This window comes from Coloeus monedula (assembly GCF_965178545.1).
Source record: "Coloeus monedula genome assembly, chromosome: 11".
Lineage (NCBI taxonomy): Eukaryota > Metazoa > Chordata > Aves > Passeriformes > Corvidae > Coloeus > Coloeus monedula.
In genome coordinates this window covers 14,128,302-14,151,388 of record NC_138791.1, presented here as the reverse complement: position 1 = coordinate 14,151,388, position 23,087 = coordinate 14,128,302, and the positions used below count along the sequence as shown (strand labels likewise).

The 23,087-nt window shown below is 43.5% G+C and overlaps 1 protein-coding gene across 7 annotated transcripts in view; it reads left to right on the top strand.

Annotated features, from left to right (window-relative positions):
- The window catches only part of CADPS (calcium dependent secretion activator), a gene marked incomplete at its 5' end in the record, with an annotated part of 209,926 nt that overhangs the window by 94,522 nt on the left and 92,317 nt on the right, over nt 1-23,087 (top strand). For all 7 annotated transcript variants that reach the window (XM_082288645.1, XM_082288643.1, XM_082288644.1 and 4 more), the window contains 5 exons: nt 2,777-2,888; nt 6,765-6,904; nt 8,897-8,963; nt 16,983-17,091; nt 18,163-18,375. In XM_082288645.1, the coding sequence (XP_082144771.1) occupies nt 2,777-2,888; nt 6,765-6,904; nt 8,897-8,963; nt 16,983-17,091; nt 18,163-18,375 (641 nt within the window). The remainder of the gene's footprint in view (nt 1-2,776; nt 2,889-6,764; nt 6,905-8,896; nt 8,964-16,982; nt 17,092-18,162; nt 18,376-23,087) is intronic.

Genomic DNA, 23,087 nt, shown 5'->3' with positions numbered 1-23,087 from the left:
TGATATGTGTCATTGTATGTTCCATTCAGGATAAAATGCCAGCACTTTAGGCTGTTTGGTCAGTAACTGTGATGGCACCTCTAGGTGAATCTGTAGACATGAAGTCTACAGTGACGATCTCCTTACTTTGCTTGTAAAAGGTAAAACAAGGGTCAGCATCTGTCAAGTTAGCACCTGGGGCATATCTCAACCTCTGGCACTTTGCAGCCAGAACAGTTTAGCTGCTTATCCTAAGTTTGATGCCTAAGTAGAAACCCTGGAGACAAAAGTAGATCCTGGTGATAGCACTGGAACAGCACAGATTCCATAAATAGGGCGATGATTCTAGTAAATTCTCTATGCACAGCAGCATTTCTTTATCGGTTCCAGACTCTGGGATGCACTGGGCAATAAGAAATGCTGAGCTGAGGGGTTCAGGCAGGATTCAGATAGTTAATATGGTCCTGACTGAGGAAGTACTGGCAGAATTGTTCTGCTTGTGTACCTTTTTTGGGGTGTTTGTACATACGTATGTATCCATCTGTATGTGTATATCCTTTTGGCCAGAATGACATTTGTTTGTCCTCATTTGCAGATGTTTTATTGCTTTGAAGTGTCAGCATGAGCTCTGTCTCAGGGGGACAAGATAGCATGGTTACTTCATGGCATTTGTCCACAATGGGTCCCAATGCACTTTCCCAACAAATGAACTCCTGCAGTGATAACCTGCTTAGTGATTAAATATGGAAATGAAACCATTACACTGTTAGTCCTTCAGAAGATCCTAATACCTAGCTACTGTCCAGAGCTAATTTTCTGAACAATAATTTAATACACAGCCCAGATAAACTGGGTACTCAGATTGAATACAAATGATGTTTCAGTGGCATGAATTATGGCCTTATGCTGAGCATCACTATGGCAACTAATGACATCACCACAGGTTCCAACCAGCACAAAACTCAACTTTTGATGGTCTCCATTTGTTGGCACAGATCTTTTCAAGGGGGTATGAATATGTAAGTACCAGTGTTCTCAAGGGTTTGCTATGTATGTTTGCTGTCATTTGAAACATTTATTCTCTTTGTGGTTAATGTTCTTCCCATGAAGGAAACCTAATGAAAATTACTGTTTGTATTTGGTTAGTAACATTTGTTGATAACATATGGTCTGGGAATGCTTCAACAAATAAGAGCTTTTTAATAGTAAACAGAGATATGAGTTCTATAAAGCAGATGCTGTCAAAATACACAGTGTAAGGTTGGATATTTTCTTACTTTGCCTCTTACCCAAAGCAATATAATTTTCTTACTTTCTCTCCTGGTGACAGTGCAGTTTTTTGAGAGAAAATGTAACCTGTGACCTGAAACTGTGATTAAAAAATTGTTTCTTTCTTCTTGCCCTTAAAACATTTATTAGGTAGCTGATGGCTCACACATGAAAAAGATATGATGTAGAGGACCTGACTGGACCTATAGTGCTGTAGATAATTTAAACCAAACTTCTGGTCTCTGGCACTGATGGGAGTTTGATGCATCATCGTAAAAACCAAAACATGTGAAACAGTGGCACCAGGAGAGGAAGCTTCAGAGCAAAGCCAATGAGGAACCCAAGTTTGTTAATCAGCTCTGTGCTGAACACACTTATCTGCTGAGCTCAGTTAGACAAGGTTTGCTCAGTGGGGAGCAAAGTATAAACCCATACTCATAGAGCACAAGGAGAAGTGAATTACTTTTTCTGATCACTTTCCAAATGCTAAACCTGGTGCTTGGTGTTTATCTTTGAGGGCCATCTAGTCACTGGACCATGTCTTCTGAGCCTTTTCAATGGAACTGCCTTTCTTCAGCAGGGGATCTAGTTTGAGGACAGCCTAAAGTGAGAAAGTGTCATTAACAGAGTGAGGGTGAATAGAAGTGGTTAGTGAGTTATGGTGTAATCTCTCATCTGACTTGCAGCATTCTGGGTTGCAGTGTGTGTTCCACCACATCACTCAGAGGTGTTGCTCATGGCATGCTCTTTGGCAGGGTCCCACATGGAATGAGTTCATGTTCTCTGTGCACTTGGGCAACTTGTGGTTGCAGAAACTTGTAGATGTTCTCTAGAGACATGCATGTCTAGAGGCTGTGGATAATTCAGCCTCCATACCACTCCTTTCCAAGCCATGGAATGACTCATGGAGTACAAATAGTAGACAGTGGATCATGGTGTAGTTGCAGAGGTGGCGTCTTCTTGCACTTCCACTGCAGTCCCACCCACAAGGAGCTGGTGTCCTGCTCTGTAGTCCTAGCAAGCTAGGATTACTCCAGACATAATGACTTGAACTTAAACTTGGATTGGGCTGAGACTTGGAAGGTGACCCAGGTTAAATTGCAGTTTCTTCAGAAAAAGCAAACCTCACTCTCAGCCTGGAAAGGAGAGGTTAATTGGCCAAGAGAGGAGCACAGGCATGAGTGATTACAGACGTCCTGGGTGCAGTTGTCTTCAATCCTATACTTCTCTTGTGACTACACAGGCTGGCATTGCAGGAGACATAGTGTTCTTTCTAAATAAGAAAGTTCTCTTAAACTTGGTTTCATGCTGCTCCCTAATGCTCTCTTTTTTTCCCCCAAGGACCATCATGCATTTTCCAAACATCTGTCCCACATTTCTCAAAGAAGATAATTAATGCCCTTGTCACTCACACAACCCAACCACTTTGGCTTGTGTCAGACACATTTTGGGTTAACTATTTCGTGCTCAAGCAGTGTTGCTGCTGACCTGCCAGCTGAGCTGAACACCGCTTTCTTTCTTTTCACAGCTGGGGTACCCAAGGAGACTTCACAACAACCCATGCGCTTCCTGCAGTGAAGGTGAAGCTGTTCACGGAGAGCACAGGAGTGCTGGCTCTGGAGGACAAAGAGCTTGGGAGGGTAAGGAGATTTTGAGTTTAATGATGTTTCCTTCTGGTCCTGATTTTCTAGAGAAATCTCTCCTGTACAGAAATATCTTTGGAGCACAACATGCACTGCTTTTTTGCCAAGCTTCAGGAGGGGGAAAGAAAGCAAGCTCTGCACTGCTGGAAAGGAGTGCATCTCGCATGCTGTCTTTGTTGTGAGTTTTTAATGGCAGCATTTCAGCTGGCTGTGCCTCCTCTGAGCAAAGGCAGAGGATCTTGTGTGCAATATTGGCAGTCCAGAAAGCCTTAAAAGTTGCTTGCGGAAATGGACATTCCTGAAGCAGAAAAGGGGATTATGCTGAAGCAAAAAGAGGGGATTTAAGTTTGGCAAGGGAATGTTAAGCTTCTCTCATATCTACTGAGCAGCTGGTGCACAGTTTGAGCTTTTGAAAGCACTGACTGCAGTACTCCCTGTGAAAGGCTTGGAGCTGTGGCTTCTTCCCTGGGGATGTATGGTGGCTGAACTGGTGGCTTCAGTGGGGCTGGACTGGGGGGTGAAACATGAGGGTTCATTGCTCTCATCAATGGTGTTAGTAGCAAAGAGCTCAGATTCCCAGAGTATTGGCTGCAGAGCAAATCTTCCCACCCCATCTCTGCCCCTCGCCTGTGGTCCCTAAACCAGTGCCCTGGGACTGGTGGCCCTTGATCATTGCAGCCTGCAGCTCCAGAGTTATCTGTGGATGGCACTTTCCTGTGGCTTTGGGACACTTCACTTGTCTCCACAGATTTTGTGCAGCTGTTTAATTTGTGTTGGCCCCAAGCATAAGTGGCAGCAAACTCCTTGCTGTGCCTTCCTCAGCTCCTCAGGCTGAGATCAGTATGATGAAGATTCCATGAAAATCAGTTCAGGGTAAGAGGACTTGTCACGGCTCAGCATGACCCAAGTGATCTCCAGGGGCAGCTGGGCTCTTTCTGCCCAGCCCTGCAGCACTCCTTGCTCTCCATCCTGTCTATGTGGCTATGGCTAAGAAATGCATGGTCAGGAAAGCCACCGATCCTGTTGCTTGTCCAAGTACAGTATTTCCAATTATGGACTAACCTGTTGGGATGTTTCTTGCTAACTCCATGACTGTTTGTGCCTTGACAAGGAAGAGTCTGTGTCAATTCAACATTTTTCCTGATTAACACGGTTTTATGTTAATCCTGTTTATAAAATTGCCAAACATTCTTCTGGTCCTAGTGAGCTGCTGATTTAATTTATAACTTTATGGTGGAGAGTGCTGCATGCAATTTTGTCTCATGTAATTCATGTTCATTTTAATTATTTGTGTTTTCATGTTCATGAAGCATCTTTTGTTCTTGCACTTGAGAGAGAGAAAAGCAAAGCTACCCCTTCTTTTCTCCTCTCAATGTCTTCAAAGAGAGTCACAGCCCCTTCAGACTTTCCTCATCCGCACCTTGATCCTTCCTTTCTCCCTGTCCTTTTTTGTCAAAGGACAACCCCTCTAGGCTGCAGTACTACACCTGAAGACCTACAATTGTTTTGCTGCACAGCATCATAATATTTTCAGGATTCTTTTCAAAACCTCCTACTTCAAACAGCCTGGCACCCTGCCTTTATCCACTGTGGCATGCTGAGCAGAGCTTTTCACCCAGCCGGCTGCGCTGCCTTTCAGGGATTTTTACAAAGCAGCCCCTCTTGCTTTGTAAGTCTTGTTTCCACTGGTAGCCATGAGCAGTGCTGACTTTGCTGGTCTTGGGAAGCAATTAGCTGTGCATGTTGTTCTGAGAAAGATGTCAGCACCCAAAGCAACCCCTCTTGCCCTGAAGGCTGATGAGCCAGCCCTACCGATGTGCTTGAATTCCCGGTCCAGCGGGAAACCATCCCTCAGCCCTGAGTTTCTGCAGGCTGAAGGATGCAGGCCAGCAGTGGCAAGTGTGAGGATCTGGCAATGATTCCCCTTGGCCCGTGGCCACCAGCGCTTTCAGTCGGCCAAACTTCAAAGGGATGCTCAGTGTGCCCAGAGCACCCGAAAGATGACGTGGGTCTGCTCAGGCTGCATCAAGATTTCTTCTTTAATGTAATAATGAAACCAGGAGTGTGTTAAGCCACTGGTTTAGCTGTTGGAATGGGCAGGAACCTGCCTTCATGGAGAGAGGAGGGAAGCAGGTTTTATACACAAAACACCCCTGCTCAGCCGCCCTTTGAGCAGTGGCTTTGTGCTCTGCCAGGCGGGTACAAAGCCCACTTTCTATTGCGAGTGTTAAGTTGGCAACTGGCTGCTGCTCCTGAGCTCGCCACTTTTATCCAAGGGAGAACTGGAAAATGCTCCCAAAGCCCTACATTGCTGAATGGGCAGCTGAAGGCATGGGAATACATCCTGACCCTATTGAAGCCAGTGGCAGGGCTCCTGTGGATTTCAGCCATGCCAGTACTTCATCTACTGAGGGCAAGGAGGGGAAGAGCTGTGAATTGCAACACCACTAAGAAAAGTTTGTGTCTTTTGATGAAAAAAGAGTTAGAAATCAAAGGAGAGAGCATCCCAAACACACTGAGTGGCTGCTGCATTGCTAAGAGATGTGGCTTAGCACAGGTGTATGTTCTTGCATGACCTGCCTGGCACTGGGGTTCCTTGGATGCTGCTCAGAGCTTGGGTCCATCATGCTTCTAATGCCCCCTGCCTCATGTGGAGAACTCATTTCTCATCTTCAGGATTTGCTTAAATGTGGTTTTTTTCCGAGAGTGATGCAGTACAGACTGGTGTTGCCCAGTTATCTGTGTGACTAATAACAGCTTCAGATTCCTGACAGAAAAAGCAATTCAATAAAAGAAGTGATAAATAATGTTAATAAGGGTAAAGTTGAGAATCTACTGATGCTTACTTCAGGCTTTAGAGGAGGCAATAAAATAAGTTTTAGAGTCATTTATCGTAGGGTAATAGCATCAATGATATTTTGGTGGAAAACAGCCCCTAGATTGTTGACTCAGCAGCAAAATTGAGGAGCAGAGGAATACAAGGTTATAGTCTGGTCTGGAGTTTGGTAGGACCGTAGACTAAGCATGAGCAAGAAATGAGTGATGGCAGCACACCAGTTAATGAGGGTGAATGCTGCCATATGTAAGAATTGTGAAACAATTTGCTTGCATGAAGGTTAATGGATTTAAAGAAGATTCATCTCACTACAGCACAGTGGAAACTTGAATGAATTTGTACCAGGAAAAGTCACCTCTGAGAGTGAAAGCGTCAGAAGGGGAACAGGTGTAGGAGGAAGAGGGTTAGGCCACTTCAGAGGAAACATATGGAAACATACCAGGAGAAGATGGTGGATGTGGTGTAGTTCTACGAGAATACTCTGAATCTTACTCTCCAGGGAGCTGCTCTGCTTTGTAGTGGTAACGGATGAGTGGGAAAAGCACAGCTATGATCAGGAAAGACTATTCACCTCTTGGAGCTTTCAGTTTCTTTGAGCCAAATGCTTGCATTGGTGTTCATCTGCAGTCGCTGGTGTTGCATGGATGTGCTCCAGCTGGAGACCCTCCCAGCATTTCCTGCTGCTTGAAATGGAAGCAGAGTCCTGCAGCCACTCATGTCATGACATGGGATGCAGATTTTATCTGCTGTCATAGCTCAGTCAGACATACCATCCTGAAATGATAGGAACTGATTATGCAGTTCTGGCTGCATAGCCCCATGAGCTGATTGAGGAGCCAAAGAATATATGACCTAATCTCAAAATAATAAGCTGTGCTTTAAAAAAGCAATAAAAAGTTATCCTTATTGATGTGAATAGACATATCCAGACTGATTTCTAGGACAAAACTAGGCCATCTGATGTATTTCTGTTCCACATTAAACCCCATTTTGTGAATAATTTTTCCCTTTAACGTTGTTGGTTTTAATTCTTACAGGTTGTTCTCCACCCTACTCCTAATAGCCCAAAGCAGTCAGAGTGGCACAAAATGACTGTTTCCAAAAACTGCCCGGATCAAGACCTGAAGATCAAGCTTGCTGTGCGAATGGATAAGCCTCAAAACATGAAGCACTCTGGGTAAACACTTGTCTCAATCTGAAGTAATTTTGTTCTGAATGTGCATTAGGAAATTTCACTTTTTTAATATTCTCAAAGAGGCGCTCTCTTTCTCAAGTTCACAGGAGGTGAAGCAGAAAGATAAATACAAACATGGCGTTAGTTCAGTCATTTATAATGCACTTTCCATATTCTTAGTGTAGACTTTTTTAATGCATATGAACCAAACAGTTTAAATTTTAAACAGTTTTCCTCAGGAAATTCCTAATTATGTTTTTTCCTGTGAGAAATAATAAGTGAACCTCCTGACTCTCTTACAGACAATAATACAATTTTTTAAGTTGCTCTGTGTCTCCCTGTATTGATTTCTCAAAACCAAAATCACAGTGCACTTTCCACTTGAAATAAACCCCAGTGTGACTGGCATTGTTTATACTGAGATACACAACACAATTAAATAGCAGTTGCTTGGAGTAGGACTAATAATTTGGAAGGTAAAAGGGGCACCTCTCCTTTCCAGGAGGGAGTGTCAGAAGATCTGGGGCCAGAGGGATCCCTGATCACTTCTACCTTCATGTAGTTACAAATGAGATCTAGCTAAGGCCATTGGCAAGGCTCTGATTGTTCTTCAGAGCTGAGGATATGACAAAAAATTGAAACTGTCTGGGAAACTCACTGTTGGAAATAACTCTTTCTCCAGTTTGTTTTTGGTGCTATAAAAGTGACTTTGTTTCACTTCTATTTTCATAGCGTTTTGTTAAATTCCGTCCATTATTAGGTGGTTTAGATCACTCACCTTTTCTAATTCCTCCTCCTTCTGTCTTCTGTGCTGATGAGATCAGAGCCAGTAGTCTTGTGTGAAGTTTAATTTTTTCACCACGATCACAGGCACCAAAGCCAGAGAGGACACGTCCCCTGTCCTGTTTATTTCCTTGATCTTAGCTGGTAACAGGGCTGTTCTCAAGCTTTCTTCAACTAACATTTGATTTACATGATACTCCTCAAAACTCTGAGGTTTATACCTCTTGCTACCAGAACTGAGATTATCTTTCTGTTGATATTAGCAGCAATAGCCAAAAGGACACTTACTACCCTCTTCTTGGACTTGCCAAGGATTCAAAGCCCACTTAAGCACGACTTGGAGTTTTGTGGTTTTAACATTCACCAAGAGTATGCTGGATCTCTTCTGGCATAAGAAACGCCTTGCATAATCAAAAATGAAGTACTTTTTCTATTTATTGAGCCAGAACTAAAGTAATTATAGTGATACATAAAACATACTAATGCTGAATAATATCCTTATGTTTATTATTAGCCTGGTGCTGCCACTAGTTTTGCTGATGTTTGTGTTACAATGTTACAGTGGCCAATTCATCACAGAGATTAAGTGCTTATTTTGACATTAATTTAAAAAGTTAATTCTTTGTAGAAAACAGTAAATTCACTCCTCCCCTGAAATTATTCAGTTTGCTTGAATTATCTGTAGCCAAGCAATTTCTTGGATTTCATCTTAGAGCTGCTCAGTGAAGTGTCCTGGTTTAGTCAGTCCAATGGATATTGAGGTCCTGCGTACTGGGTTGGATGTAGGAAGTGTCGCTCTGTTTGACAGCTCCCCTCAGCCAAATGGTTTTATGAAGGCTAAAGCAGATTTGGGGTTTGTCTCCCTTAATTCTTCCGCTGCAAATGCATTCTTTGCCCATCCAACCATGTTGTAGCTATTCACTGGCACTAAAGGGCTTTAAAGTCTGAGCAAGTTGTGAAGGACAAAGGGAAAGAGAGAATTAATACTGTGTAACATTAAGACTCTGTAAGATTTTTATGTCACTTTCTTTGCAGGTAATTTTTTCAGGCTAGAAATAAACCCACTCATGAATGCTGCTGAACTTGAGAGTCTTGTAATTATTTCTGCTTGTGCATTAATTTCAGTTTCTAACTGTAAACAAAATGCACTGAAAAGCAAGAAAACAACAGATGAACACTTGTGTGCTGAATTCACCTGTTCTTTTCTCCTAGGTATTTATGGGCCATTGGTAAAAATGTTTGGAAGAGATGGAAGAAACGATTCTTTGTCCTGGTCCAGGTAACAGATGTAACTAGAAGTGATCTTAAATCACAACATGAAATACTTGAGTCTGTCCTCCGGCCACTTTCAGTGCGTGTGATTGATGCTTAGCTGTGGCTCTGTGCAGGGTGCCTGTTAATCATGGATTCTTTTCTAAATGTATGGGTGTTCTCAAGGATATCCCAGTTGCAGACTTCTAGCCATGAGTTTCGAGATGCACTTGAATGCTTGATAAAATGGCGAATTAATCTTAATGAGGAATTAATGAGGCGAGGAGGAAGCTCAGTCTGTCTTGGTTGGAGGTTCTTGGGCTCCCTTTTGAACCTCCAGGTTAAATTTGGAGCCCATTTGAATCTGCAGAAGTTTCATCATATCAGAGTCAGCATCAAATCATTCTTGACGTTTATCTTGCCTTCACATTCATTACTGCTTCTCATTGTCTACAGCTCTCACTGATCATTTTGCAATCATCATTTTGCAATGTCTTTCTTTTTCCCCCCCTTTTTTTTTTTCACTTTTTGCCCCCCAGTTTCAGTCGACCTGTATATTTGACCACTGTTAAGAATTTCAAGGAAACAGGCAGATGTCCTCTGTAACCTAAAAGGATCTGGTCAGTACTTGGTGTGTTACATCTTTCCTCACCTTCCAAGAGCAGGTGGAACCACTGCATTGGCCACAGAAGTGTGTGGCTCCAGTGTGAGTGATCCATCTTCACACCAACCTGAGGAAGTCACAGAGTCCTCTTGGGTCCATCTCTCTCTCCCTCCTCTCTGGACTCTCATGGTGTGTTGTCTCCAAGTGTGAGGAATAAAACTTTTGTTCAGGGTTTTCTATGAAAGCAACACAGAGATGCTGTGATGGAATAACACGGGATCCAACTGAGATTTTGTGACAACACAGATCCAAACTGATCAGGTCAGAGGGTAAAATCCTGCTGCTGATGAAACAGATGGCAGGTCAGCTGTAGAGGGTCAAAGTGTAAGAACAGAGTTGGTATAAACCAGGTGCACCAGACCCCACATTTGGAGCATGCTTGTGTGCTGTCTGTCCTGTGCTGGTAAGGGCAGCCAGGCTGTCCCTCTTCCACCTTAGACACCTGGTTTCTCTGATCCTAAATCACCTGGTGTAAGCTGATACCTTTGTTTTGTTTTGTGTTAATTATTGCTCCAAGTTCAGCTGTTTCAGTAGGAGCTTAATTGTATTCATTCTCCTTTTATCCATCATTGCTGGCTTCCATAGCATGAAACTATGGGGCAGATAAGAAAATCCATCCTTGGGGAGTAAAGGGGATTTATGATGTGTGGGATCCGTGTAAGTAGGAGGCTATTTGGAGAGACCCATTGAATAGCTAGTCCCATAAGCAAGTATGATCAGCAGAGACAGTTTAAATGCTCATTTTGTACTCCACATGGGGTCAAAATGGCCACGGAGAGGGGGGAGGTGGTGTAGAGCAGCCACGGGGCGTGCCTCTATCTTCCTTTCCCTTTTGGTAACATTGTGTACTGACCCTGTTCTTGGGCAGAGATTAAAGGATTGCTTTTCTCTGTATGTTTCCTTTATTATGTTCTGAAATGAAGTTAGGAGTGCTATGGCAGTCCGTGATCACCTGTAGAGCAACTGGTATTGCTTTTCCCTGAGAGACAATTCAGTCCTATTAGACCAAGTTCTCATCTTCTTTCCCTGTGAACAGGGATTCTCCAAAGCAGAGAGTAATTTTTCCTAACCTAATTTCTCCCATAAATAATTATATTGATACTCTTCTGTGCAAGGGTTTGCAGGTTTGGACATGGATTCCCTTATCTCTCTCAGAGAGCCTTCTGGCCATTCAGTGTGGTTGCAGTTGCTTCTCTGGTTTTCAGCTGCTATATATTCTTCAGCTTGCTGTGGAATTGAAGCTCTCAGAGTTATTCCATGTTTTCTCATGTTACTAGGTCTGTATTCGTCAGTTGGCATATCAGAGCAGAATTTGGCCAGAAAAGCAATTCATTTGAATAAGATGAGCAGACTTTTGCCCCCAGAGAGTCTCTGTAGCCCACCTCAGAAATTCCAGCTGCCACTGCAGCTTCTCTGTTACGTTACCGTTTGCTCAACATTTGGTGCAATGTAAAGTGTTCTGCTGTACATCAAATATAAACAAGAAACACTCTCTATGCAGTCCCTCAGATGTAGTTTGAGCATATTGAACATGTCAGCAGGCAATAAAGATGGAATAAAAATACTTTGCTGTCCGTATGTTTGTCATTTGCTTTTCATGCAACGCAAAGGATGGGTGCTGGTACAAACAGGGATTGCAGTAAAGGTGTTGATGTCCAGGGTGCTCTGAACTCGGCTAAACCAGAAGCAGACAATAACACCTGCAGGAAGGTGAGCTGGCTCTTGTTACAGAGAATGGACAAGGAGCAGCCCCTCTTTCAGGAGCTCCATCCATACCAGGCTCTTGCCTGCACCAGAGCTGAGAGATAGAGGCCAAATCATAAAGTCCATTTGGGATATAGTGGTCTGGTCAGTCCATGACACTGCCAGGAGGTCAAGGCTCTTTGGAGGAATAACTAAACATTTCCTTTCTGATCCCTTGTCTCTGTCCCTTACCTGTAGCATCTTCTATTGCAGCTCTGTCTCCTCTCCTGTTGCTTGCAGAATAACCTCCTCCTCGTGGTCTTGTGCTCTCTCCTGCCCCTCTTTCCCCATTTCAGATGGACACAGCCCTGGATCCTTCAGTGCTATTGGGTGGTACCACTCTGCCTTCTGGTACCAGTGGTTAAGAAATTAGTGATAATAAATACTCAAACTCTTCATAACTATTTAAATAAGGCACAAAGGTGCCAAACTGCGTGGGTGGCACCAAGGAGGAAGGTGTTGATGGCAGTTTGTCTCTTTTGTGTCAGTGATGCCTTGCCGCCATGAATGGAGGCTTTGCATGCGTATGGAGAAAAACCAGCTCTGCTGGGAGCGCTTCCACTGCTACTTGGCTTGCATAAGCCCTGGAGAGAAGAGGAAAGGAGCAATAACTGCCTTGTAATTTGGGTGGAATAATCTCTCACACCTTCTGTGTCTGTGTAACTGCAAGGGTTATACAGGAGTGATTTGTTTGGGTGTAGCGGGTGCGAGCAGTTCCTTTGTATCATTTCTAGACCTGAGCCTCAACTCTGCAGCACCTGCCTTGCTGGGTGGACTTGGCTCAACCCCTCGGGGAAGGTTTATGGCAGGACATGGCTGGCAGAGCCAGTGTGTGTGCTCCTGTCCAACACCGATCCATGCATTAAGAGGGGTTAGTTTTCCCTTCCAAATGAATCACAGTCCTCTCTGTACACTGCCCACCCTTCTCATAGACACCCTTTGAGATGAGCAGCAGAAGAGCAGAATACTGATTAGATGTAAATTACATGGCAGAGACTCGTTACTTGCCTAATTTTAAATCCTGAGATATGCAGTGTGAAAATGATGGCAGAATATGGCCCTGAGCTTGGATGGAAATGGTCCGCAGCATCACAAGCGAGGAAAATGCTTCATAAAGGCGGCAGTAATGCCGGTGGCAGTGGTAAGCAAAAGCAACTGAGCTATTTAGGGCAAAGTTCTCTGTGACTGGTTAGGAAAGAAAATGTACATCCATTGCAGATGCTGTGTTTCCTAAGTTGCTGTATCAGCTCCTTGAGCACAGCGCACAAATTTCAGCCAGTTTGCCAATTAGACCCTCATGCAAAAGCTGGGATTTTTGATAGCTGACAGAGCTTGTATTAATTCTTTGCAAGGTCTAATGTGCTGTACTGGCAATAACACTATGGTTGGTTCTGGTGGATTTGCTGGCTTTGCAATAGGAAATTTCTTATAATGATTCTTAAGGGCAAGTGAATTAATTACACTGAGATTTCAGACTGAATCTGTTCGTCTCTTGTCATAACCCCATTTATGTGCTCTGGCAGCATATGGGAAGTAACACTCCATGGTACCTGGATGACATGTCTGCTGAGTAGCTTGAAGCAGTTTTCAGCTGATTGTGTCTGATGGTGTTTGCAGCATGTTGTTGGAACCAGATCAACTCTCTGCAGATTAAAACCAGTTGCAGTGTCTATGCCTGGATCTATTGTTTTAGTGACAGACTCCCTAAACTCAGTGTAATTTAGACTAACAGTGACAGTTCCTGCTTTTGCAAAACTCAGCTGACTCTGGATAAAATAAAATTAAGTAAGTGTTCAGTAACTGAATATCACACAGAATTTGAAAATAATTCAGCAGAATTGCAGTGTGGTACACCAGCAGTCCTAGACTGTGGTCTTCAAGCCGACGTGAATGACCCATAGCTGGTCCTCATAATCATATTAAATCATGTTTTCTCTTAGACCCTTGCTGAGAACTAGGCATAGGTGGTGATTCTTGCGAAATCTGGAGTGTGATGGTACATACAAAATGTCTGGAAACTGCTGGTTAAACTGGTGCCACAGCCTGTCCTACATATCCTGTCCATACTCACATAGGATGAATTCCAACCACGCTGCCCTGCCCGGGAGAGCACACACACCTGCTCGAAGAGAGAAGCTGGGACAACTGTTATGTGCAGCTTTTAGCACTGAATGGATATGCTGAGATGTGAAAACTATTGTTTTCACATTTTTTTCTTTAAGCCAGATCATTTCCTCTGCTCATTTGTGTCAGGAAAGGGCTTGGGAGGCAACATACAGCTGCAACCAGAGGACAAGTCTCCCATCAAAGTGGAAAGCTGTATTACAGCTGGCAGTATCTTTGCACGGTTTCTCTCCCTTGGGACAAGATGCATGCTGTTAATCTAGGAAAGGTCCATTTAAGAATTTAACCCAAGTAGGGCAGTGTTGTGTCAACAGTAAAAAAGGGGGAGCAAATGACTTAGCTCAGAGTGTGAGGAATGACAATTAACTGGTTTGATCAGGATCCTGGGGAAAGCAGTGCTTCACTGGAGCTGGAGTCTCTGGTGGAAAAACAAGGACAAAGTCAGGACTGGTTAATGCATATCTGCTGTATTTATTAATCAGTTGGATTATATAGCTGGTGACAGAATATGGTCAAGTGCCAAGAAAGTCAGATTTAATTTAGCAGCCTGGGAATAGTGAACTTTGCCGTTTGTCTCCTGCTGTCTGCTTCCCCTTTCCTGAATTTCTTTGTCTTTTTCCCCACTTTTTTCGCCTTGTGTTCTTTTATCTCAAATTATTTCTCGAAGTGTTTTCCCTTTCTTGTAATGAACCAGCCAGGGCTGCCTCAGATTAGTTCCCTTCTTTTACTTTCTCTCAGTTCAGCTTCTGTAGATGCTCCATTCCTGGCTGTCATCAAGTCCCTGGATGAAATCCCAGCTGCTTTGAGAGTTTGTCCCTCACTGGGCAGAGATTTCTCCTCTGTCTTCCTTCAGTTTCCTCTCTGTATCTGTGTTTTTTCCAATTACTCAAACCATTCATCTTGCCCATCCCATCTGCTTGCTCACTCTCATACTCAGCTATGGTTCAGTGTGAACTCAGCAGGCTGTAAGATTAATTTCTGCTATTAACTGTTTCACTTGTCTGGCCACTTCTGAGCTTTACAGAAAGCAGGCTCTGTAAAGCATAATATTTTAGAGGACTGATGAAAGGCAAATGCAATCTCCTCTTGACCCTACAGTGCTGTTCAGCAGCAAAGCACAACTGTGACATACTGAGCTTTCTAGAATCTCATTTTCTTGGGCTTGGCTTTACCACTGCTTGTAAATGAAAGGAGCCACATTGCACTGGTAGCCATGGCACCAGCTTCTCTCTGACCCCAAGCAGTAAATGCTCTAGGCAGCAGGATAGGGCACACAGGCTGGTTTGCCAGTCCTTGAAGTCAGTAGCTTGAGTTGTTTAGTTGCAGACACTCTGGATGGCACAGTTGGCACCTCTTCCAGAGGCCATCAATAGCTTTGTCCTCTCTCCAACCTGATACTTGCTTGCTCCTGCCAGCAAGCTTTGTGGCATTCCTGAGCTTGGGCTTCTCCTTTGAGCTGTGTAAGTAGTGAAGAAGATGTGTACCTGGATGAGCCGTGGCTCACTGCATGTTATAGACCCACCTGTAAGTTTCTCTTAAAGGTCTCTTCTGATAACAGTGTAGAGCAGCTTCTTTCAAGGAAATCCTGTGCATCCTAACAGGAGAGACCAATTTGCTTTGCCTTTGTCCCAGGATGGCTCCACCAGAGCCTACTGTCTACACCTGTCTTTTATAACTTTTAACATGAGAAATACAAGCTCTGAAATGCCTTTTTCCATATGTTACCACTGTGTTGCTATGGTTGTTTTATTGATAGGGCAGAAGAATATTTTCTGGGTCCAAAGAGGAGTGGAATTACTTGTATATGAAGAAGAGCCTGAAATTCAGACCTCATGTTCAGGGTCAGAGAACAAAAGCTGAACTACTGAATGAATTTACCTGTTACTATAGACCATATAGGAGAAGCAAAAAAGCATTAGTGGTATTAAGGCTTTCAATAAATGTCAGCATAGGTTAGCTAGCTGACTCGTTTCAGGAATTGGATTTATCATGCAGTCCCTGAAGTTCAGGCTGTCTAACACAGAGAAATCAAATCCTTACCGCTCAGATGAGATCTCTAGGATTTTCCCATAAATAAAGCCCATTCCAGCGTTTCTCCAGGAGATGGCAGCAACATACTGCAAGTACGACTGAATGAACACCACAGGAGTCTGAATGTTGTGCTGTGGGGCACTGGGTTTTATATTTTTATTTTTAGATTTCTTCGTGTTAATCTTTTTAGGTTTTGTGTTGCCTATACAATGGCAAGCATGCAAAGTTCAGAGCAGGGAATATGCACTGGTGTGCTCCTGCTATTGGTCTGCTACTTGTCAATCTTTTGTCAGTGCTGGTGGTTTTAAGGAGGATGAAAGATGCTTAAAGCATTGCTTTTAGTCTTACTCCCACAAATGTGTTAATGATAGGGTTTATTCTTAGGTGGCTTTTGGAGCTGTTCCTGGAGAAAAGCTCAGTGCAGGCAGGGCTGCTGGAGCAGGCTGGCAGCGAGCAGAAGCCCATAGAGGGCAGCAATAAACCGAGCGGTGTCTGGGAGATGCTCTGCCAATAGACGGGTCCTCCGACTTCAGTAAATTACATTTTATTAGTGAGAGATGCCACCAAAATAAGTGCTGCATGTGTCTTTGTAGTTAAGTGATTTGGCTGGAGTTTGAAGGCAAAACCCCCCAGCCCAGCCATGCTCCCCTGTTTCAGGATCTCTCCCAACTTCCAAAAAATGACAAGCATGATTCATTGCCACCCACCAGAGTTTTAAAGTTTCCTCCAGAGGTCAAGAAAATGTCCAGACAAATAAAATTACGTCAGGCATCCAGGATGTGACACAACCTTAACAAAGTCATTTGAAATCATTTGACAGTAAATTTCCCTGTGAGTTCCTAGCCTGGGGCATGGAGAATCCTCTCCTCTCCTCCCTGACGAGCTCCTTGCCGACCATCCAGATCGCAGCACACTGAGTACGTGCAGGGTTTTGATGTGGCCTGATGGGCTCCTAAAGGCGATTTGGGAGCCTGGCAGAGCCCCCGCAGCTGAGTCGGCTTCCGTCAAGAGCTTGACATTGAATATGTCGTGTCATGCAGATGGTACCTCAGAGGAGTGAGAGCTGCCATTTACAGCACTGATGACAACAACTGCTGAGATCAGTGGGATCTTAAGATTGCTTTAATATGACTGGCACCTAGCAATTTAGCTCACATTGTTTGTGACAGAGTGTCACTCTTGCACTTGTCTGGGGATGAATGATAGAGGGTTTTAAGCCGTGGAGCTTCCACTTTTGGAGGAAATTAAACCACTGTATGTACTGATGTGGAGAATTAGATGCGTGCTGCAGCTGGGTGTGCTAAGAGAGGGCTTTGTAAAAGCCTGGTAAAAAGTTTAGTCTGTCTCTAATGGGCAATGACCATGCAAATTACCCCAGCACCCCCAGTCCCTGCAAACACGCCGTCAGTGTGCGGCGTTTGTCAGCGCTTTGGATTGCCTTGTGGTGGTCACCTGGTGCCATCTTAGCTTTGTGATTTTCCTCAGGTTAGTCAATATACATTTGCTATGTGCAGCTACCGGGAGAAGAAAGCTGAACCTCAAGAGCTGCTGCAGCTTGACGGATACACCGTGGACTACACTGACCCTCAGCCAGGTACGGGGCTGGTGGCTCCCGTGGGTGCTGCGCTTACCACTCCCAAAGGGAGTCCTCTCTCTCCCTCTCCCTGCCTGCAGCTGAACTATGATCAGCATTATTCTAAATATGTTTGTTTATACTGATCATTATCTATGCATGACTTTACTATAAATAGATCTAAGGAGCTGAGCTAGGAGTTGCACCAGAGGAGGGAAAGACTCATCTCTTCTGGGGAGCCCAAGTGAATTAGACACTTAAATCCCAATGAAATTTGACTGTGAGCTGAATTCTCAAATTGAGTAATGATTCCAACCTATGCCTTCAGATTATATTCCCTAAATAAAAGGCTAGCAGCTATGCTTGTCTTTATTGTAGAAAATATTTATGGGACCAAGCCAACATATTTGTCTGCCCCGTTCTCTCTCATGGATGTCAGTGCATGGAAGGGGCAGGGACAGAAAGCCCCTGGCAGCTGGAGGTACCTGTTGGTGGTAAGACCCTTCTTCAAGTGGAGGAGCACCATTTTTCTTTTATTTCAATGGGGCAACATGCTGAGCATGGTGATCCTCACCATGCCCTGGGTAGTGGTATCCCCAGAGGAGATGAGAAAAGATACAGTAGGTTGGTTGTCAAGACCTTTATTCCAGTTTACCTCTTCTATCAGGGAGATGGGAAGTTGGGTGCCAAATCAGGGCAAAGACAGAAATAAAGATATCACCCAAGGACCTTTTTCCACAGTGTGAGCACTGATGCGTTCAGTCTAATGGGGAACCTCCCACTCAAAACCTATGTTTAATTGGGCTCCAGTGGTGCAACTCACATGGGACTTGCACAGATGGAGCTATAGGTGAGAGAAGCAATTAATCTGAGTGTGTTGGGGCATGTTTTAATGACTGGGCTGTAGGATGCTACCTGAGGACCTGTGGGCTGTCTTGCAGGTGAGTTAGGTGCAGGGGAGGGGACCAAGCTGGGAGCAGCATGGGACTGGGTGAAGAGACACCGGAGCCGTGGTGGGGTGGGAAGCCGGGGGAGATCTCCTGGCTGGCCTCAAAGTCTGTGAAACTGCATTGTCACTTCCTTTCCTGCCAGGTCTGGATGGTGGCAGAACATTCTTCAATGCTGTGAAGGAAGGAGACACGGTGATTTTTGCAAGTGACGATGAGCAGGACCGTATCCTGTGGGTCCAAGCCATGTACCGAGCCACTGGCCAGTCTCACAAACCTGTGCCGCCTACCCAAGTGCAAAAGCTAAATGCTAAAGGAGGAAATGTACCCCAGATAGACGCCCCAATCTCTCAATTTTGTAAGTAAATAAGTTCTCCTAGACAGCCGAAGTTTTTGATGGAAAGATTTTATACACTGATGTAAATCAATATTCGCGCACATGTTTCTGATTTCAAAACAAAATGTTTTTTCATTATCATAAAGCTTTTTTTTACGTCAGTAGATCCGGAAGCAGTTAAACTGTGTGTTTGACACAATCAAACCCAAGAAACAAAATTCCTTGGGGAACTTGTCAATGGGTATTTTAAAGTGCAATACTTGATGGAGGAGAGAGACTGGGATCTGAGAGCCTGAGACCCACCTTGCTTTCCAAGACATGTGTTTTACCCCCACACAATAAGTTGCACACCCAGATCAGAGTGATTCATTAGCACCATTAGCTGTCTATCAAATGCATCATGTGCTCAAAACTACAGGTGCAAATCTTACAAGTATGAAATGCACACACAAAAAGAGGTCTCCTGTTGAATATTCAACTGTAGGAAAACATATGGTATTTTTAACAGGTTGCTTTGCAGGCCAGTTAGATGTGAATTTAAAGCAATCATCTTTTAAGTCATAGCCATGCTGCATGTCCTATGCAGTTATACCCACTTTGCTTCATTTGAAATTTAGAGCAATTTCATTTGTCTTGCAAATGTAATTTGATTATAAACTACACAAATGCCTCTTCACTCATTTTCTTGAAGGTCTCAATCATCTGCAGCCCCTTTGTTATGTAACATACACCAGTTCTTGCTAGTTTTGGCAAAATTTAAGAATTATTTTATCATTAAATATAACTAAAATAAGGAAAAGTAGTAAATACTAAAGAATTCTTCTGATTAAATCAGATTTTAACTTTTTTTTAATGGTCTCTGTAAAGCAGTTATGGAGTATATTGTTGTAAGGACCTCAGAATATCTGCCCTTTCCTTATCAATAGCGTTTGTCCATCTTTTATATTTGTTTAACTTCTTCATGTCAGTATTTATAGAAAATAACAGTACAAGACATACAGCTGTATGACCAGTGGTGCAGCAGAAAACCTCTGCTTGCTGCTTTTTTATTTTTTTGTATCTTCAACATGCCTGTGTGTTTTGGCCTTCCTTCTGCCTTGCATTGCTGCTGCTGCAAGTGAAAGGCAGTGTGATGCCGTGTGGTAGCCTATAGTCACTGTTTTCATTTCAATGATCCTCATCCTCTTCATTGCACTTTGGGAGTGCAAGGTGTAAAGAGCTGGGGTTGGGAAGGAAGGATGCCTCTCAGAAAGCCAAAATGGGAGGTGGGGATTGGCCTCTTGTACGTGGGACCTTTACTGGCTGTGATAAGCCTCTAGGCCTGGCTGAGTCATGCCGACCCAAGAGCATTCCCAGGGATTTATGTCCCTCTGCCCAGAATGTTTAATCAGAGAGTTCTTGGAAATAGCAGGCACAGATCCTTCTACTGCTGCTTTTTCACAGACTAAAAGCCTTCAAGCATAGCAAGGGTGAGCAACAGAGGGATTCTGCATGTTGCTCCCTCTCCTAACAAGTGATGCTGAAGGGTGCTCTTAGTTGTGGGGTTGGTGCCCAGAGGATGTACTCCTGCTCATCCCAGCATGATCCCTGCAGAGTAGAATGAGAGCAGAGAACATCAAACTGAGGAAACACCTTTCCCTCCAGTCTTCTCCTATCCCTGCAGACATCAAGCTTGAAGAATTTTTCTGCTGGGTAAATTCCTGATATTTACAGTTTTCGCTTCAACAGACCAATATGAAGGGTCAGGTGAAGTGTTGCTTTCCAAGACACATCATAGCAGCTGTTGCAAAATCTGTCAGGATTTTGAGGAGGAAAAGGGATTGCCCAGGGCAGTGGACACTTGGGTGTATGATTTCCTTGCACAGCCAAGTGCTGTGTGTGTGGGTGAGCTGAACCTCTCTGCATAGGGTATCTGGGGTGGAGAAGGGGCAGCTGGCTTATCCTAATCCTTCCCAGGGATCAGGGAAGTCAGTGACTGAGCCCAGGAGTCAATTCTGCATCTACACAGTCCAGCACATCCATCAGATCCCTGTGCTGCTTGTGGTCCTGCAGGCTCTATCAGCCTGACTGTGCTCAGAACTAGAGAGATGCCACCGGCTTGACCTTGTTTTTGCATCTCACTTGCCAGGAGGCAGGGCTCCTTCATCCTTGCTTCTGGTGAAAACAGCCAAGATTTCACCCCCTGGGCCCTCCAGGGCATTTGAGGGAGTCAGGATCTGACCTCTGTTTCTCTCACTTGTTCTCATGCCAATACCAGCTCCAAATCTGGATCATTTTGCTTTTTATAACACCACCACCCTCTTTCCATCCACAATGTATTTTTCTGTAAGTCGCACAGTGTCAGGCTCCCCTTTTTGCTGCGAGCACTGGGAAACCCTCTTGGATATGTTGTGCCAAAGCCTGGAAGAGAGAAACTAGTTGGCTCATCAGTCCATCAGTGTGATGGCTTACTACTTGAGCATCTTCTGGGCTGGTGTGTTTTGTCCTTGGTTTTCCTTCCTCCTCCCCCTTTGGATCTAGATCCCTCTGACAGGTCTTTGTGCACATTCTACAAGAGGAGGAGGGCAATGTGCCATAATACACCTTCATCTCAACAGGAAAGGCTGTTCATTTTTCATATTTCAACATCTATACGTGGCAGTGCTCATTGCAAAAGTCATGGGGCACAGCAGTTTAATGATCTGAAGCAGCAGTGAGTCATGCATGCCACGCATGGGGAGTCTTAAATATACAAATACATATCTCAGCTCCTTCAGTCTTGAAATCCAAACATACCAAGTATTGCATTTTTAAAAGGGTCTAGGTTTGTTACTGGCTTTTTTTTCTTTTTTCTTTTTTTTTTTTTTTTGCTTGAGTGTTTTGGTGTGGGGTTTGGGGCTTTTTTTTGCCTGCAGAAAGGTAAGGACTTCTGTGAGACATTTTATTCTTGTATGTTTATCTTTATACCTGTCTTTTTTTTTTTTTTTTGTGCTTATTAGAGGCTATGGTGAATGAGGATGTGCAAAGAAGTAAATGTTAAGTCATTTGACGAGTAACTGTTGTTAGAGCTTCCGTGTTGTAACAGTCTGAGACGCCTCATGTGCATGCATGCACACACAGGGAAAATCCAGCCCTCCATGCCTGGCATGGAGCTGTCTGTTGCACAGAAAATTGGGAAGCAGATATCTTGCTGTTTGGGAAACTTGGGAGAAATAGTGAATTCCATTTGGTTCCCACATCTTTTGACTTAGTAAATATAAAGTTTGAGCAGCACTCAAATTCTCATCCACAGTTCAAAGGCAGCACTTTACTTTGAAGTAAACAGACAGCTCCGAACCAGGGTGGAGTTTATTTTATTTGCAATTTAAGTACTGGAAAAAATAGATCCTGCTATTCATTAATTTTTGTATGACTTACAATTCCTTTTATGTGGGTGAACAATACCTGTTAGAGTGAAAAGTTTTGCTTTCTTTTTTTTTGCTGCAATTTCAAAGAAAAACTCCATTTACGCAAAGCTGTGCTTTTCTCCAGTGTTCGCATTATAAAAGAAAAAACCCCAAACGGTTCTTGTTTAGTGTTGAAATCCTTCACAGTTTTATAGTCAATAATGCTGCCAATACATATTACACCTTTTGGCAATATTTAAGCTTCATAAAAGTGGTCACTTGTCTGAAAGCACCAATCTTTGTTCTGTGTTAGTGATGTATCGAAGAAAATTCCCAAACGTGCTCAACATTCTTTTTTGTTTCTTGAAGCCCTTTTTTTTAATGTGAAAGATTGGTCTGTACTTGTTTTACGTATCATTTGTGGTTATATGTAGTTTTTAATGTCTGTTTATATTTAATAACTGTTAATCACACCATATACAATGAGTTGGTTGTTTTGAGAATTTGTGATGATTTGTTCCCCCATAATAAGTAGCAAGGTTTATTGAGCTGCTTGAGAAATTTTCAGCTGTAAGTGGTTTTCTTTTTGGTTGGTTTGATTTTCTTTAGTTTCTTTTTCATTCTTTGCTTGAACCCAAGTATTTAGCTGCTAGGTTAGGGCTCCTGTCTGCTTTCCTGAGCCTTGTTGCTAGTCTTTATGTTATTCTGGTTTGTTCCTTCTTACCCTGCTAACTTCTAGCTGGACTCAAGGGTAAGTGCTTCCCTGTAGCTAGCACAGCTCAGATAATCAGACTAGATTATCTGACATACGCAATGTGCTTTTTTTTTTTTCTCTTAAATCTTTCTCATGTTTAGATTTTGTAGTACAAACTTTCCATGTTATTTTCCTGAATTGAGATTTGAAATGTAAGTTTCCATACTGAAATTGGGATGCATGTGATGTCTGCATAATTGCCTTCTCTCCCTGGCTTTCACATTGGCATCAAGTGATCCTCTTAGTAAAGCCAATCATTAACATTTCTATTTTTCATTCCAAGATGTAAATATTAATTAACATCACAATAAAACTGTAAATAATACCTTCTTTTGTTTCATGGAATTTACATCTAGTTGACTGCTTCCTGCCTGAAAACAGATCATTTTGCACTCTGACAATATCCTTTCTCTCCGTGCTGATGATTAGCTTGGTGCAGTGCACCAGAGTGCAGGGCAAACCATGGACACCTCAAAGCATAGAAAGGTAGGGCAGGAGACCCCAAGAGACCCAGAGAAGGTGCAGGACTCCAGAGGAGACCCCCAGAAACCCCTCTGCACATGACCTGTGAAAAGAGCCCTGAATCATCGAGGTTTGATAGTTCCCTCTCCCGT